At 40.1% G+C, this 15,897-nt stretch overlaps 1 protein-coding gene across 2 annotated transcripts in view; it reads left to right on the top strand.

The window, feature by feature from the left end:
- SKAP2 (src kinase associated phosphoprotein 2) overlaps positions 1 to 12,900 on the top strand; it is a 363,619-nt gene extending 350,719 nt beyond the window's left edge. For both annotated transcript variants that reach the window (XM_056519850.1, XM_056519849.1), the window contains exons 12-13: positions 12,163 to 12,264; positions 12,617 to 12,900. In XM_056519850.1, the coding sequence (XP_056375825.1) occupies positions 12,163 to 12,255 (93 nt within the window). In that variant the 3' untranslated portion in view covers positions 12,256 to 12,264; positions 12,617 to 12,900. The remainder of the gene's footprint in view (positions 1 to 12,162; positions 12,265 to 12,616) is intronic.
- The last annotated feature ends 2,997 nt before the right edge of the window (positions 12,901 to 15,897 follow it).

Raw genomic sequence — 15,897 nt, 5'->3', positions numbered from 1 at the left:
AAATCACAGGCATACTGGTGGGGGTGGTGAGGGGATGGGCCGGGCCATCCATCGTCACCCATCTATGCTGCAGGGACCGTCCAACTTCCAGTGGGGAGAGTGAGCCGGTCCGGGCCGTCCATCTTGACCAAGAGGCCCTCTTCTCCGCTCCGGTCCGGCCCTGGACTAGTGACGCTGCATTGACGCCGCCGTGCAGGGACGTCCGTGCGCAGCAGACATCCGTGACATCAGGGGCGCCCCTCCGCGGGGCGTCAATGCAGCGTCACTAGTCCGGGGCCAGCCCGCAGCGCAGGGCCTCTCGGTCAGGATGAACTCCAGGTGAACTCATTCGACTTATAAATTGTGATGAGAGGCGTAAGCCATATTCGAATTTGCGATATTTCACATTTATATGGATATCCGATCTATATTTGCGAAATTCGACATATTCATGGTTATTTTCGCTTTGCGTAAATGCGTATGCACATATGTGCATGTACATATTCACATGCTGATAACTATCTACCTATCTCTATCTATATTATCTATCTATCCATCTATCTCCTAATTCTTGGTCTATACAGAAGTGATAATGGGTCTATGACATTTTTCATTTTGAATATTGTCATGTCTTATTTGTGAATATCATCACTATCTATCTAATTTTAGTGACGATATTCGCATATTCTCATATTCGTGAATATTCGCTCTCCAGTCTAATTCAGTAAATAGTATAGGATCATTCTTTAGACCACAAGCTGGAAGCAGGGAGGGATGAGATCACTGTGATGTGTTCTGTGTGAAAAAAAATGACGAATATTCGTAATTACGAATATATAGCACTATATTTGCCATATTCGCAAATATGCGAAATTCGCAATAAATATTCGAATTGCGAATATTCGCGCTCAACACTACTTATAAATGGCTTGGGGCCAGTTCACATAATGTGCAGTTTTCATGCAATTACTTATTCAAAGTTAAGTTTTTTTTTTATTTTTTTGGGGAAAAATGTTGCCAAAAGGCAAAAGTGATTTGACCCATGTTCATATTAGAATGCATTTTATGAAGATTTTAAGTTTTTAGGCCATGTTTGCACATTGAATAATTGACACTTTTCTTGCATGTTTTACTGCATTTAGGCTGTTATGCTGTGATTTTTCAAAATCACAAAAAAATTACACATTTGCTAAATTTTGCTGCAATTTTGGAAAAATCATGGCAAAACATAAAAAAGCAGCCCAAAATACAATGTGTGAACACAGCCGCAGAGGAGTTGTATAATTACGAGGCTAATACAGGACATCATCAATCGCGGTGATGCCCTGTATTAACCCTTCAGATGCGGTGATCAAAGCTGACCGCCACGTCTGAAGCGAAAGTGACACTAACCCAGCTGCTCAGTTGGGCGGTTTGGGACCACAGCGGTGAAATCGCGGCATCCCGAACAGCTTACAGGACACTGGGAGGGACCTTACCTGCCTCCTCGGTGTCTGCTCTGTGCCGGGATCCCCTGCATGGCAGGCGCTCTCCTCCGTCGTCATCATGTCGTCGCGCACGCCGCCCCATCATCCAATAGGAGCGGCGTAGGTAGCGGCGTGCGTAGTGGCGTGATGGCGGGGATGGAGAGCGAGGATACCCGGCAGCAGAGACGTTCCAGAGCGACGGGTACACCCGGGAACGCGGTGACAGAGATGGAGGGCGACATCCAGGGCAGCGGTGACGGGTCCGATGCGGCGGGGACACGTGAGTATAACCTCCAATACCAGTGGTCTTCAACCTGCGTACCTCCAGATGTTGCAAAACTACAACTCCTGGCATGCCCGGACAGCCAACAGCTGTCCGGGCATGCTGGGAGTTGTAGTTTTGCAACATCTGGAGGTCCGCAGGTTGAAGGTTCAGAATCTTTTTTTTCTAGATTTTCATGCTTTAAAATTGGGTGCGTCTTATATGCCGGAGCTTCTTATATTGCGAAAAATAGGGTAGATCATCACTGCTGACATTCTGATACTGTGTATTGACTGCAATAATTGACTATAATGATAATTACAATAATAATTGACAATAATAACAATAATTGACAATTATAATAATTACAATAATAATTGACAATTATGACTGGAATAATGACATGGGATATGTGGAAATATAATCAAACATAACAGAGAGGACTGAGTGGGGGCGGGAGCAGGGACTTAAACAGGTGGAAAAAATGTAATTACCATAGAAACCCCCTTTAAGGCTATGTTCACACGGCGGAAAATTTGGGGAAGGTTGGCCCGGAAAATAGGGGCAGATATATCTCAAATTTGCTCCTTTTGCTAGGACTGCCCGGAAAGGAGCTATCTCCATTGATTGCAATGCATTTCCTTGCGGAATATGCCGAAAATGGAAATTCTGCAGCAAATGTTTCTATTGTGCAGATCAATGGGACTTTTCTGAGCTGAATATTTCTGCAGAATTCCACTCGGAAATTCCACCGTGTAAACATGGCCTAAGGCTTCTTATAACTTAGTGTATTACTGAACCCTAATACTTTTGAATTATTTCATTTTTAAGTAAAGAAGTTTTAAAATTGTTTATCATATTTCCCGATTTTTCGTGACAAATCAATGGCAAAAATTTTAGAATCTGTTCTTTTTATTTAAACTTTTTGTTTTAAAAGAAAAGATTGGAAACATGAATCTCTCAGCATTCCATGTAGTCTTGAAGTCAGAGCAAAGCTTGTTCTGGGGATTCTCACCCTAGAAAATACACTTTACACTTTAGATATTAGCCAAATGCTTGTCTGATGGACAGCTATTCCTCCGGTCATGCCTGCATGTGTTCTTAGTGGGGGAAAAAAGCTGCTGCCAGCTACTGGTGTAAGAAAGTTATAAAGCTTAGTAAATTACTTCTATACAAAAATCTGAATCCTTTCAGTACCGTATATACTCTAGTATAAGCCGAGTTTTTCAGCACGATTTTTCGTACTGAAAATGCCCCCCTCGGCTTATACTCGAATGAACTCTCCGCCTACAATCCCTTCTCAGTGGTCTTCAACCTGCCGACCTCCAGATGTTGCAAAACTACAACTCCCAGCATGCCCGGACAGCCATCGGCTATCCGGGCATGCTGGGAGTTGTAGTTTTGAAACCTATGGAGGACCGCAGGTTGAAGACCACTGCGACCTTTGTAATCATCCAGACCCCCTTTTGTTTTGTACTCACCTGGTCCGGGCCATATATGCTGCAGGGACCGTCCGGTGGGGATGGATAGTCGTTGCGGGCTGTCCATTTTCACCGGGGGACCCTCTTCTCCACGCTCCAGGCCCGGCTCCAGAGTAGTGACGTTGCCTTGATGACGACGCACAGGGACGTTGCGCATTAACATCCTTGTGCGGCGTCATCAAGGCAACGTCACTGGTCCGGGGCCGGGCCCAAAGCGCGGAGAAGAGGGCCCCCCGGTGAAAATGGACAGCCCGCAACGACTATCCCTCCCCATGGGACGGTCACCCTAACTTCCCGCCGAGGGGAGGTGAGTACAAAACAAAAGGGGGTGGGGGCTGGATGATGACTAGTGGTCTTCAACCTGCGGACCTCCAGAGATTTCAAAACTACAACTCCCAGCATGCCTGGACAGCCGATGGCTGTCCGGGCATGCTCGGAGTTGTAGTTTTGCAACATCTGGAGGTCCGCAGGTTGAAAACCACTGATGAAGGGATTGACAGGCGGTGATGATGAAGGGTGGGGGGGATGATGACGGGGTTTGGATGATTACATGGGGGGATGATGTATTTCCCACCCTAGGCTTATAGTCGAGTCAATAACTTTTCCTGGGATTTTGGGGTGAAATTAGGGGCCTCGGCTTATATTCGGGTTGGCTTATACTCGAGTATATACGGTACTTATCAGCTGCTGTATACTACAGAGGAAGTTGTGTAGTTCTTTCCAGTCTGACCACAGTGCTCTCTGCTGCCACCTCTGTCCATGTCAGGCACTGTCAGGAGCAGGAGAGGTTTGCTATGGGGATTTGCTCCTACACTGGACAGTTCCTGTCTCTCAACCATGTTGCCTTTAGCCAAATTACAACTCCTGGCATGCTCGAACACTAGAGCAGTGTTTCCCAACCAGGGTGCCTCCACCTGTTGGAAAACTACAACACCCAGCATGCCCATACAGCCAAAGGCCAACAGCTGGTTGGGAAACACTGTTCTAGTGTGACAGTAATCCAAGGCCCCACAACATGTTTTTCGTCTCTATATGTTTCAGTTCTTATATTCGTTGTCCTACTGATCTACACTTCTGATCGGTTTGCATATTCTTTTTGGACTTGGTTTGTCGACTGTTACATTTTCTCATTTGATTTTTTTTTTGTGAAAATTAAAAGCTACAAAACATAGTTATTAGCAGAGATGGCCAATAAAAAGTAATAAAATAATTAACTCTTGCAGTACTTCACAGTATGAGCAGGAATGGAACTAAAAACACCTGTTGTCTCATAAGGGCTACAATCTTTCAATAGAATTAACCATTTGTATACTAATATGAGTACTTGCTTCATCCCTCACTTCTATATCATATTGAAAAGCGAATTGGCTCCTTATGAAAGTGACCCTACTTTGCTTGCATGAGTAAGACCAGTTTCGGACGAGTGTAATATGACCGTATTTGTGCATCTGTATTACGGCTGCAAGTCCCAGTCTGACTGCGGGTCTAGTGACGTGAACTGACAGCATTAGGCCATGTTCACAAAGCCCATTATGTGCGTAACGTGTGCCCGGAAAACACGGCCAGACATTTTGCACATTTCAATGATCCGGCAGGTGCTAGGACCACTCGGAAATGCACCGTCTCATAGATGGCAATGCATTTCCGACCGAGACATAACTATTCTTTCTGCAGACACCAGAATCGGAAAATTCCACCATGTGCACAGTGCAACAGAATCCCATTAAAATTAATGGGACTCTGCTGCAGCGGAATTTCCGAGTGGAATATCTTTGTGGAATTCTGCCCAGAAATTGTGAAGTGTGAGCACAGCCTAATAGGATCTCTTATAGACACAATCAGGCCAGGACTTTTAGAGTGTGTTCACGCATTTTCTCATTACTGTTGCATTACTGTGACAGTACTGTACTGAAACTGCAATGAAACTGCGACATCTAAAACTAGCCAGAGGGAAATTAGATCATTGGCCAAATTAGACTATGTTCACACAACAACATGTCCGCTCGAACATACCACAGACAGCGGGCTCTGGTAGAACATTTCAGCTCTAGGGCTGCTTGGAAATGCGCCATCTCCATAGACAACATTGCATTTCCAAGCGGATTCCGCAGAAAGAACTGACATGTCTATTCTTTCTGCGGAGGCCATAACTAGAATAGCTACAGCTGATGTTTCCGACATGAAAATTCCGCCGTGTGCACAGTGCAGCAGAATCCTATTGAAACCAATGGGATTTTTGAGCTGAATTTTTTACCAGATGCAGCTCGGAAATTCTGCCCTGTGAACAAGGCCTTAGGCACAAGAACATAAAGGGGTACTACGTTTCCCCAGCATTCAGGACATTTTGTTCCGAACACTTGGAGCGGGCGGCGGGGGGTTTGTGACGTTACTGTCATGCCACCTCTTGACGTCATGCCACGCCCCCTCAATGCAAGTCTATGGGAGGGGGCGTGGTGTGACATCACGAGGGGCATGGCCGTGGCATCACAACTTCCACCTCTGGCCCCCAGCGTTCTAAAGAACGCCGGGTGCTGCACAGAGATCGTGGGGGTCCCAGCTGCGGGACCCCTTCAATCAGACATCTTATCCCTAGGGGCAGAGTACCCCTTTAAACGATTGATGACAATCTCTGTACAGAGCTGCATAATGTGTTGGCACTATATCAATTGATTTAGAGTCCATAAAAGCCTCATCCTCACTCCACAGGACTTACTCACAATACATCTTATTCTCCTAAATTTCAATAAAAACGACATTTGGTACCAGAATTTTTTACACAGGATTTAACTCTTCACTCTCACACAGCAGAGTTTATTGAAGCAAAAAATATAAAATCCTTAAAACATTTTGGGATGCTTATTTTGGAAAACGTTTTAGCTTAAGTGAACTGGATTTGTAATCTTCCCCTTTCATGCCCCCTAGTGGTGATGTCCTTCCTCTCTCACAAATCTTCACCCTGCATGTGTGTGACTGTAGTGAGAGTAGATGTGACATCACAGACCTTCCATATATCAGGTTTTGTGGATTTTAGTTTTTTTCTAGGAAATGTTTGATGTAAAATGTTCAATGCTAAGCAGAAGTGAGCTATCTTTATTTCAGAGCAATAAATGCGGGGGACTCAATCGGTTGTGCCGTACATATTCTGAGTACAGAGCGACCAGATGTTCTAGTGCGCGCCATAAAATCTGCATCACATATCTACATACAAATTACAGGCGAGCATTCTGAAGCTTGGCTTTCTAAGATGTAACCAACATGTTGCTGGGGATATGGGGACATGCCTCGAATTCTAGCACACCTGCCCAATCCATACAATCTTCTGTTATAAACTCTTTATGTAACACTAAGAAAATAGATGTAAATATTTACAGGTAATAAAAAAAATTTTTGGAGTGTTTAACCCCTGTCTGTTTTTTTTTCTTTTTTTTTTTCCCTGTGTTAAATTTTAGGAGCCATAATTGTTTTCCGCTATACAATGGCATGGTTGCTTGATTGTTGTTTGGACAATTCTTATTTTTTATTACAACTACTGTACTTGTGGAGGGGTGGGGGGGGGGTTCAAAAGGTACAATTTCGCCATCTTTAGCTTTATTTTATAGGTCTTTATGAAGGCGTTGGTACCAAATGTGTATTCCTTTTTTATAGAGGACTATAGAAGGAAAGAAATGACATTTTTTTTATTTTTTTATTAAATCTTAAAAAATGTATTGTTTGATTGATTCTACAGTGTTTTAAAGAAAAATAGGCAGATAGTTATGGCAGATATGGGGGCCTTTTTTATGGCCCTGGCTATACCCCCCCATGATAGTGTTATGTAGGACACCTATTGTCTGGTAGGGGGAGCCCCTCTGTTTCTGTCACTGTAGACCCCTTATCAAATGACTTAAATGACTGAAGACTTATAAGTCTCTAATCGGTAACCTGATGCCCACAGCCTGGGCATTGGGATTGTAGAGTGCGTAGTGCTGCAATCCTCTTCGGAATCCCTGCTGCAAGAAGGCCAAGCATTCGAAGAAGTTGTGGTTAAATGTGTGTGTGTTGATATAAATATAAATACATATATATATATATATATATATATATATATATATATATTTACATATACACACACACACATATATATATATATATACACACACACAAATACACACACACATATATATACACAAATACACACACATATATATATTATATATGTGTGTATATACACAAATACACACATATATATTCACACACAAATACACACATATATATATACACAAATACACACACACATATATATTCACACACAAATACACACATATATATATATACACAAATACACACACATACATATATATATCTATATATACATATATATATAAAAACACATTTTGTATGTCTATAGTTATATATTTTTTGCTTTGTTTGGTTTTCAAAGAATTTATTTAAGTCATAATAATCAAATATATATATTTTAAAGGCTCATGGTTAGTCAGTTGTGGTATTCTTCGACGTTTACCAACTTATTATATCAGTTATTTACAGGACATCAAATATTCTCTAAAATTATACTGCTGTATTGTACTATATTACAAGGTCAATAGAGAAGAAAAAAAATAGGATTGTTTTATGTTTTTTCTATGTATTTTTTTTATTTTTTTTATTTTGATAAGAACTATGTAATGTGACAAGCCTTTCTGTGTAAGTGCCACACAAGCTTATGATTTGTGGCAGCATTTCCCAACCAGTACTCCTCTAGCTGTTGCAAAACTACGACTCCCAGCATGCCTGGACAGCCGAAGGCTGTCCTGGCATGCTGGGAGTTGTAGTTTTGCAACAGCTGGAGGGGCACTGGTTGCAAAACACTTCTTTATATAATCAAAAAGAAAGACAATTGTGTTATTACGTTGTGATGCTTTTCTTACGTTTTTATTTTTATTTTTTTATACTATAGACACTGTATATGTTTTTCATAACACTATAGATACACTATGTTGGAGATTTACAAACATGTCAGGATTGTGCCAAAATAAACATGTATATGTAGTGCAGAACGTACCTTTTGTGGGGACCAGTTTGATACATTTGATGTAATATGCGTCATTTTCTTTTACCAATTCCAGAATGCACCCTATAATACTATTTATGGATCTCCCCCAAAGTTTCCTAGGATTGTAAACATGACAATCTTATAATATATAAAAATAAGGAGTAATAAAACTGTGCTCCAACCTGCAGGCTTATGGTTTAATACATATATAGTATTTTCCGTACTTTATGTATTTCTATTCATTTGAGACATATAGGTAGCCTTATACATTCTATGACAACCTGTCTGCGCTGCTTTAGCTTCCATAGATGACAGCCAGCTCTTATACAGGGGTATCATAGATCTTATTTCTGTGTTGTTTTCCAGCAGACTGCCTGTTATAGTATTACTGTGTTCAGATAGGCAGTGGTTTAGATAATGTTATAAGATGACTTAGATGATAGATGCCAGATGGAGATGTATGACCCTCTGTTTGTACATATGGACAGTATTTTACTGTTTAAATCGTAATTATCATGTAATATTTCCAATATAAATTTGCAAAACACATTACAAAGTTGACATCTGATTAAGCAATTTAGTCGATGTAATTGTGTTTACATCCCCATATACAGATATACAGATGATGAGGAGTTACTGAGAAAGCGACCTAATGAAATGCAAATAAATATACAGTATACTAACATTATTTCTCATTTTAGTTCTTGAAGAAGAATTTTTAAAGGGGTACTCCCCTTGGACACATTTTTTTTAAATCAACTGGTGCCTGAAAGTTAAACAGATTTGTAAATTATAATAACTGTTGTAGAAAAGGAGGGCACTCAGTCCTTTGACAGATGCAACTATTCAGGTACTGACAGCAAGAAACAGTACCGTGATTCAGACGCTGCGGACCGGGACCTCCGGACTCTAGTAATCATGCGGCACCTGTGGGGTGCACATACAAGGGGAAGTACCAACAAACTATATGCAAAAGAGGGTATATGCACTCACCGCAGGTAAACAGCCGCCAGCGTGAAGTCCAGGATCACCACGGCATCAGCAGGAACAAGAGGAGCGCACCTCTTGTTCCTGCTGATGCCGTGGTGATCCTGGACTTCACGCTGGCGGCTGTTTACCTGCGGTGAGTGCATATACCCTCTTTTGCATATAGATTTGTAAATTACTTCTATTAAAAAAATCTTAATCCTTCCAGTACTTATCAGCTGTTGTATGCTCTACAGGAAGTTACGGTATTTTCTTTTTGAATTTCCTTTCTGTCTGACCACAGTGCTCTCTGCTGACACCTCTGTCCATTTTGGGAACTGTCTGGAGAAGAATAGGTTTGCTATGGGGATTTGCTCCTACTCTGGACAGTTCCTAAAATGGACAGAGGTGTCAGCATAGAGCACTGTGGTCAGACAGAAAGGAAATTAAAAAAGAAAAGAACTTCCTCTAGAGCATACAACAGCTGATAAGTACAGGAAGGATTAAGATTTGTTTAATAGAAGTAATTTACAAATCTGTTTAACTTTCTGGCACCAGTTGATTTAAAAAAAATAAATAAAAAATTTCCAGGGGAGTACCCCTTTAAGAGCGTTTATTTATTGTACTAGAATTTTTGTGGTCTGTATGTCAAATTATGTAACTTTTCGATTTCATGTTATTACAAACTAAATTAAGTTTAACCTCTACACCCCCTCCCCTTTAGACCTGGAATAAGGTCACATGACCATTGTATGAAATAATAAGTATAAAGAATTCCATACAATGCGTATATCGATTGACCCCAATGTTAACATGTAACCATGGGCTAACGGAAGGGGATGGGTACTATAGTTGATCAGGCCCAAACTTTGAATATCGGATTAGTAAGCTGTCCAGCATTCTATAAATACCACCTGTATACTACACAAAAAGTAAATCCTGGACAGCTTATGCAGTAACAAAAAAAATATATATATATACCGAACGAAAAGCTGAAATGTACCTTATGATCTCTAATACATGGTAAGAGGTACAATGAATGTAAATGTTTAACAAACACAGATCGCACTGATGTGATAAAGATATTGCTGGTTGCATGCTATGTTGTTCTATATGAGAAACACTAGAAATTAAGCGCATAACGATGCAAAGTTTATATTTGTGAAAATAGATTTTATAAGACCAATATACTCCAAAATGACACACATTTAAAAACATATAAAAGAAAAACACAGTAATAGCAAGGTGCTGGAGGAACCGACTAATGGGAGGCTACGCACTGAACATACAGCTTAGTAGCTGAGGTAGGTTTAATCCATGTACAACCATAGTGGTTGCTATACTTTAAGCAAGAGTAAAGTGGCACAGTGCAAGAGACATATGAATCATAATAATTACTGATTAAATCACTGACGTCCAGAGAAGGACCACCAATATAAATGGGAGTACACTGACAATACACAGTATCATTACCACAGTGGAGAGAAGTAAGCGTGCGGGCCTCCACCACCCAACGTTTCGCTCCGGGCTTCATCCGGGGTGTCACTGTGGTAATGATACTGTGGATTGTCAGTGTACTCCCATTTATATTGGTGGTCCTTCTCTGGACATCTGTGATTTGTACATTTCTTGCACTGTGCCACTTTTTCTTTGTTTATAATCAGTAATTATTATGATCCATATGTCTCTTGCACTGTGCCACTTTACTGTTGCTTAAAGTATAGCAACCACTATGGTCTTTATGATGTACATTGATTAAACCTACCTCAGCTACTAAGCTGTATGTTCAGTGCGTAGCCTCCCATTAGTCGGTTCCTCCAGCACCTTGCTATTACTGTGTATTTCTTTTATTTGTTTTTAAATGTGTGTCATTTTGGAGCATATTGGTCTAATAAAATCAATTTTCACAAATATAAACTTTGAATCGTTATGCGCTTAATTCTAGTGTTTCTAAATCAAGTATACAGCGTAGATCTGTTCTGTATTGGGACCTAAGTGTTTACTGTTTTAGTTGTTCTATATGAGTATTATTATTATTATTACTTACCGAGCTGATACAGATGGCATCTATGTGGTTTAATATGACTAATGTGTAAGGGTAAAATATTCTGTATGTCACTGTATCAGTATTATTAGTTTATTTAATTACTATTATCATTGTGTCAATAGTGGTAATACAGAAATAATTGTATAAAGATCATTAAATGTAGATAATAATATAGCTATCTAGATAGATAGATGATAGATTGCTAGATAGCTGGATAGATATGAGATAGATAGCTAAACAAATAGATTCATAGATAAACAGCTTTATATTTATGATAATAATGTTTATATAAACTATAGCATATACTCTATAATCCAGACATAGTAATGTATGTTAATACGCCTTCTTGTAATGTATGTTAATGACCTCCTTTTTCCCCTATTTCATTTCATCTGATTTAATAACAAATATTTAAATGATGTTATAGTCGTCTTAAGCCACATGATGCTTTTGTTTTTCACTTCCTCAGTTTAGGGTTGGAACTGCTATTTCCTGTCCTAAATCCTGTTGTACCTGTAGCTTATACACCTGCCATATATAATTGTTGAATTAACATTTTTCATGCCATTTGTACATTGTTTATTGCTGTTTATACAGTCAATCATTTAACTCCCAAGAGTTTTACGGTTTTATTTTTTAACTCCCGTAAGATTTTTATTGCTGTCAATCATTTAAAATGACGGGTGAAATAGTTATTATGTCATTGCTCATTAAAGTGACTCTATATGTATTTATATGTTTATACGGTGTCCCGCTACTGGAATGTATCTAAGCGCACCCTTTTGGCGGAGTTATTTCTAACCTGGCTTCTGTAGCTGGGAGTTGCAGACCAAACATAGGGCAAAAACATTTAAAAGTAGCTTTGCATTAAATGATATTAGTCGCTTGTGCTAGGCAAAAGGTTAATACAGCTTATTGTTTTGAATTAGGAGTACAATATATATGGCTGGTGGGTAGGAGAAATGAAGGGATCCATTGGCCTGGTGCCTAAAGCGTACATAATGGAGATGTATGATATTTGAGAGGCCTGGGTAAGTACATTTTAATCCAATCTACCATAATGGCTCATGTGTTCTCCTGTTCTCTGTTTTATAAGCATTTCCTTCCTAAAACCTCTGCAGCAGTTATATTAACTTAAGGACTGTGGCAAAAAATAGCTTTTAAGCCTTAATTAATACTGCTCCATTAGTTGTCTGCATGCAATAGGATCCCACATTGCAGCAGGCGAGCTGCGGGCTTATCTCCGCTCCCTACTGTATATTGCCTTCAATCAAACCCCGTAATTAATTTCTGTCTTTGATACTGTGATATTTACGATAAACCCGCGGCATCTGGTTTCCTTTTCTCACATGCATTTTTTTTTTTTTTTTTTTGTTACACCAGGAATTATCATTTATAGGAAACAAGGAGGAGAAGATCTCTCCGTCGTGGACTATTTCATATATTGTTTGCACGGTATTGGGGTTATCATGTTTATAAGAAGGAGGGACATGGGCATTACTTAACATTGCGGTGTTCTGGATATTGTACATTTTAATATGTCTTACTTCTATTTCTGATGTCACAGAAAATAAAAAAAAGAATATAACCTTTAAAAAAATATAAGAAAACTTTTTATGACTCTGAAATCCTAAATTGTTCTGTCAATTCAATAAAGTTTTCTTTTGAAACAGCTTAGCGTATTTATTTCATCTAAGTTTGTGCTTAACTGTTATATAAATATTAACATTTTAGTTATAACCAAAATCTAATAATCCTAATAAACATATTAATGCTTCATATTAAAGATTAATAGATTGTATACTATGCCTGCGTTTTTGCAATACGGTTCCTATATTCGGAAAAAAAAAAGTATGGAACCGTATTTCAAACCGTATATATAGACATTTCATAGAAAACCGTATGCCAACTGTAGCATCCAGTTGTGAACGTTTTGCATCATTTACGGTTTTATCCGTTTTTTTCCCCGTACACAAAACCGTAGTCTACTATGGTTTTATGTCCGGGTGAAAAACCGGATACAACCCGTATACGTTTTTTTTTTTTTTTTTTTTAAATGGTGGTCTATGGGAACTGTTCTGAACCGTATGTGCCGTATGCACATACGGTTCAGAACAGTTCCCATAGACCACCATTTAAAAAAAAAAAAAAAAAAAACGTATACGTTTGCACAATACGGTTTTGCAGTTTGCACATGCGCAGTGCACGCAGAAAGTTCTTCCCACAAATAGAACAAGAAGAACTTTATTTAATTAAGGACAAACATAAAACCGTATCCGTTTTTTTTTTCTCAAAAAACATATTAAACTGTATGCAACCAGACATCCGTTTTCAAACTGTATACGGTTTAAAACCGTACAGAGGTATATACGGTTGTATACGGTTGTATTGTAAACAGTATAATGTATCAATACAAAATATAGTAGGATTATACAGTGGAAAAGGCCCTGCTCATACGGTCTTACAATCTAAAACTATATTCTGTAATCTAAGTCTTAAACATATCAATTTAAACAGAATTTCTAGTTGATCTTCTAGTTTCCAAACATAACATTTGTATGCGTTATGAATATGATCTATTACTACACACATTCTGTATAGAGAATTACGTTTCTGAAATAATTTGATGTTGATGCATTCAGTGACCAGCAGGTGGCAGATGTTTGATAGAAATGCTGGAGTAGAATTCTACAGCCCCCTCCCCCCCATAATTTAGTTTTATAGGTGCACATAAGAAAATTTACTCCACAACCAAAAATCTATTCTTATCCTTTTTCTTCCGGTGCCCAGGAGAGGGAGTCCTTCACCAACTGATCAATCCATTGCTCTGACCTTTGGTTCACTTTTCAATTTATAAGCCCTTTAACGTATGACTTGTGATTTTTTTTTTCTTTTAACTCTACACATCACATGCTCCGATGTATCTGGATTTCTGTCTCTTTTTCTTAGCGACAAAGCCTCGGATTGTACAGTTGAAATAATAGGAGAATTATTTTCCGTGGTTTTTGCTGTTGGCTGTATGTATCTTCGCCTTTGTCTCCCATGTTAAATGAATTATATTGAAATGTCAGCGGTGCGGTGATGTTGTGCGCCATGCGCTGAGCCTTCTTTTCTAAGTGTTCCACCCTGCAAATTTCTAAGGTTCAAATAAAGTTTAATTGTTTGCGAACCTGTTATGACGCTAATAATTCACCGGCCTGCTGTGTTACTAATGAAATTACTTTGTTATGATTAATTTGGTAAATAGTGTGTTGATTGTAGTAATTAGGCACAACAAGGTGAAGTAAATGATTCCATTGCCATCTGGCCTCCAAACACAATGAAGAAGTACAGCGCTGCTGTCAAGTGAATGGACCCCGCTCTGTCTTATTCCACCAGAAGTTTACTGTAATGTTCTGCCAACAGTGTACGGTATACGTACTTATTTACCTGATATACTGAGGTTTTTGAAGTCAAAACCAGTTTTGGATCATTACTGGAGAAAAAGTATAAAGCACAGATATTACTTTGGCATAAAAGGAACCTGAACAGAACCTGCGCAGGTAGGGTCTGCATTAATACGTCTTCAATAGGTGTTGGCCGAACACCTGAAACTATTTTTCCTGTCTTTAAAGGGGTACTCCGGCGCTTAGACATCTTATCCCCTATCCAAAGGATAGGGGATAAGATGCCTGATCACGGGGGTCCCGTCGCTGGGGACCCCTGTGATCTTGTGCGCCGCATCCCGTTTAAAATTAGTCCCCGGAGCGTGTTCGCTCCGAGTCTGATTACTGTCGATCACGGGGCCGGAGCATTGTGACGTCAGGGCTCTGCCCCCGTGTGATGTCACGCTCCTCCTCCTCAATGCAAGCCTATGGGAGACTTGCATTGAGGGGTGGGGCGTGACGTCACACGGGGCGTGAGTCGTGACGTCATGCTCTTTGGCTCGCGTGGTCCAGTGTTGCCGGAAGAAGCTGAGGTGGGTGCTGCAGCCGAGATCCCGGGGGTCACAAGCAGCGGGACCTCCACGATCTGACATCTTATCCCCTATCCTTCGGATAGGGGATAAGATGTCTAGGGGCGGAGTACCCCTTTAATCCCCAGTCTTGTATGAGCTCAGTTTGGCCAAGCAGTTTTATCTGCAAAATCACTGTCATTTCCATTCAATGTAAGGGTAGGTTCACACAAGCCTTATTTTGCTGCGTATTTGCTGCTGCGTATTTATCTACCCATTTTAAGGGTACATTCCCACACGGCGTATTTGCTGCGTATTTGCTGCTGCGTATTTTATTTTCTCTGTTGAAGTCAATGGGTAGGAAAATACGCAGCACCAAATACGCAGCAAATACGCAGCAAAATACGCCGTGTGGGAACGTACCCTTATAGGTAGGAAAATACGCAGCGGAAAATACGCAGCAACATACGGCACATGTGTCCCTACCCTAAAACAACATATCAGCACGTTTTTTGCCCACTTGGGGTAAGGCCTCATAATATTGAAAACCTGTGGATTTGTGGAAGTCTACTTGTTGTCTACTTGTTGCCGCAGTCTATTTGGTGCAGATTTTTAGTGTAGAACAGTGTTTCCCAACCCTGGTGCCTCCAGCTGTTGCAAAACTACAACTCCCAGCATGCCCGGACAGCCAAAGGCTGTCCGGGCATGCTGGGAGTTGTAGTTTTGCAAA

This window comes from Hyla sarda, chromosome 5 (genome assembly GCF_029499605.1).
Source record: "Hyla sarda isolate aHylSar1 chromosome 5, aHylSar1.hap1, whole genome shotgun sequence".
NCBI classification, from domain to species: domain Eukaryota; kingdom Metazoa; phylum Chordata; class Amphibia; order Anura; family Hylidae; genus Hyla; species Hyla sarda.
The sequence above is the reverse complement of the archived record's forward strand: the minus strand, read 5'-3'. Positions and strand labels throughout refer to the sequence as shown.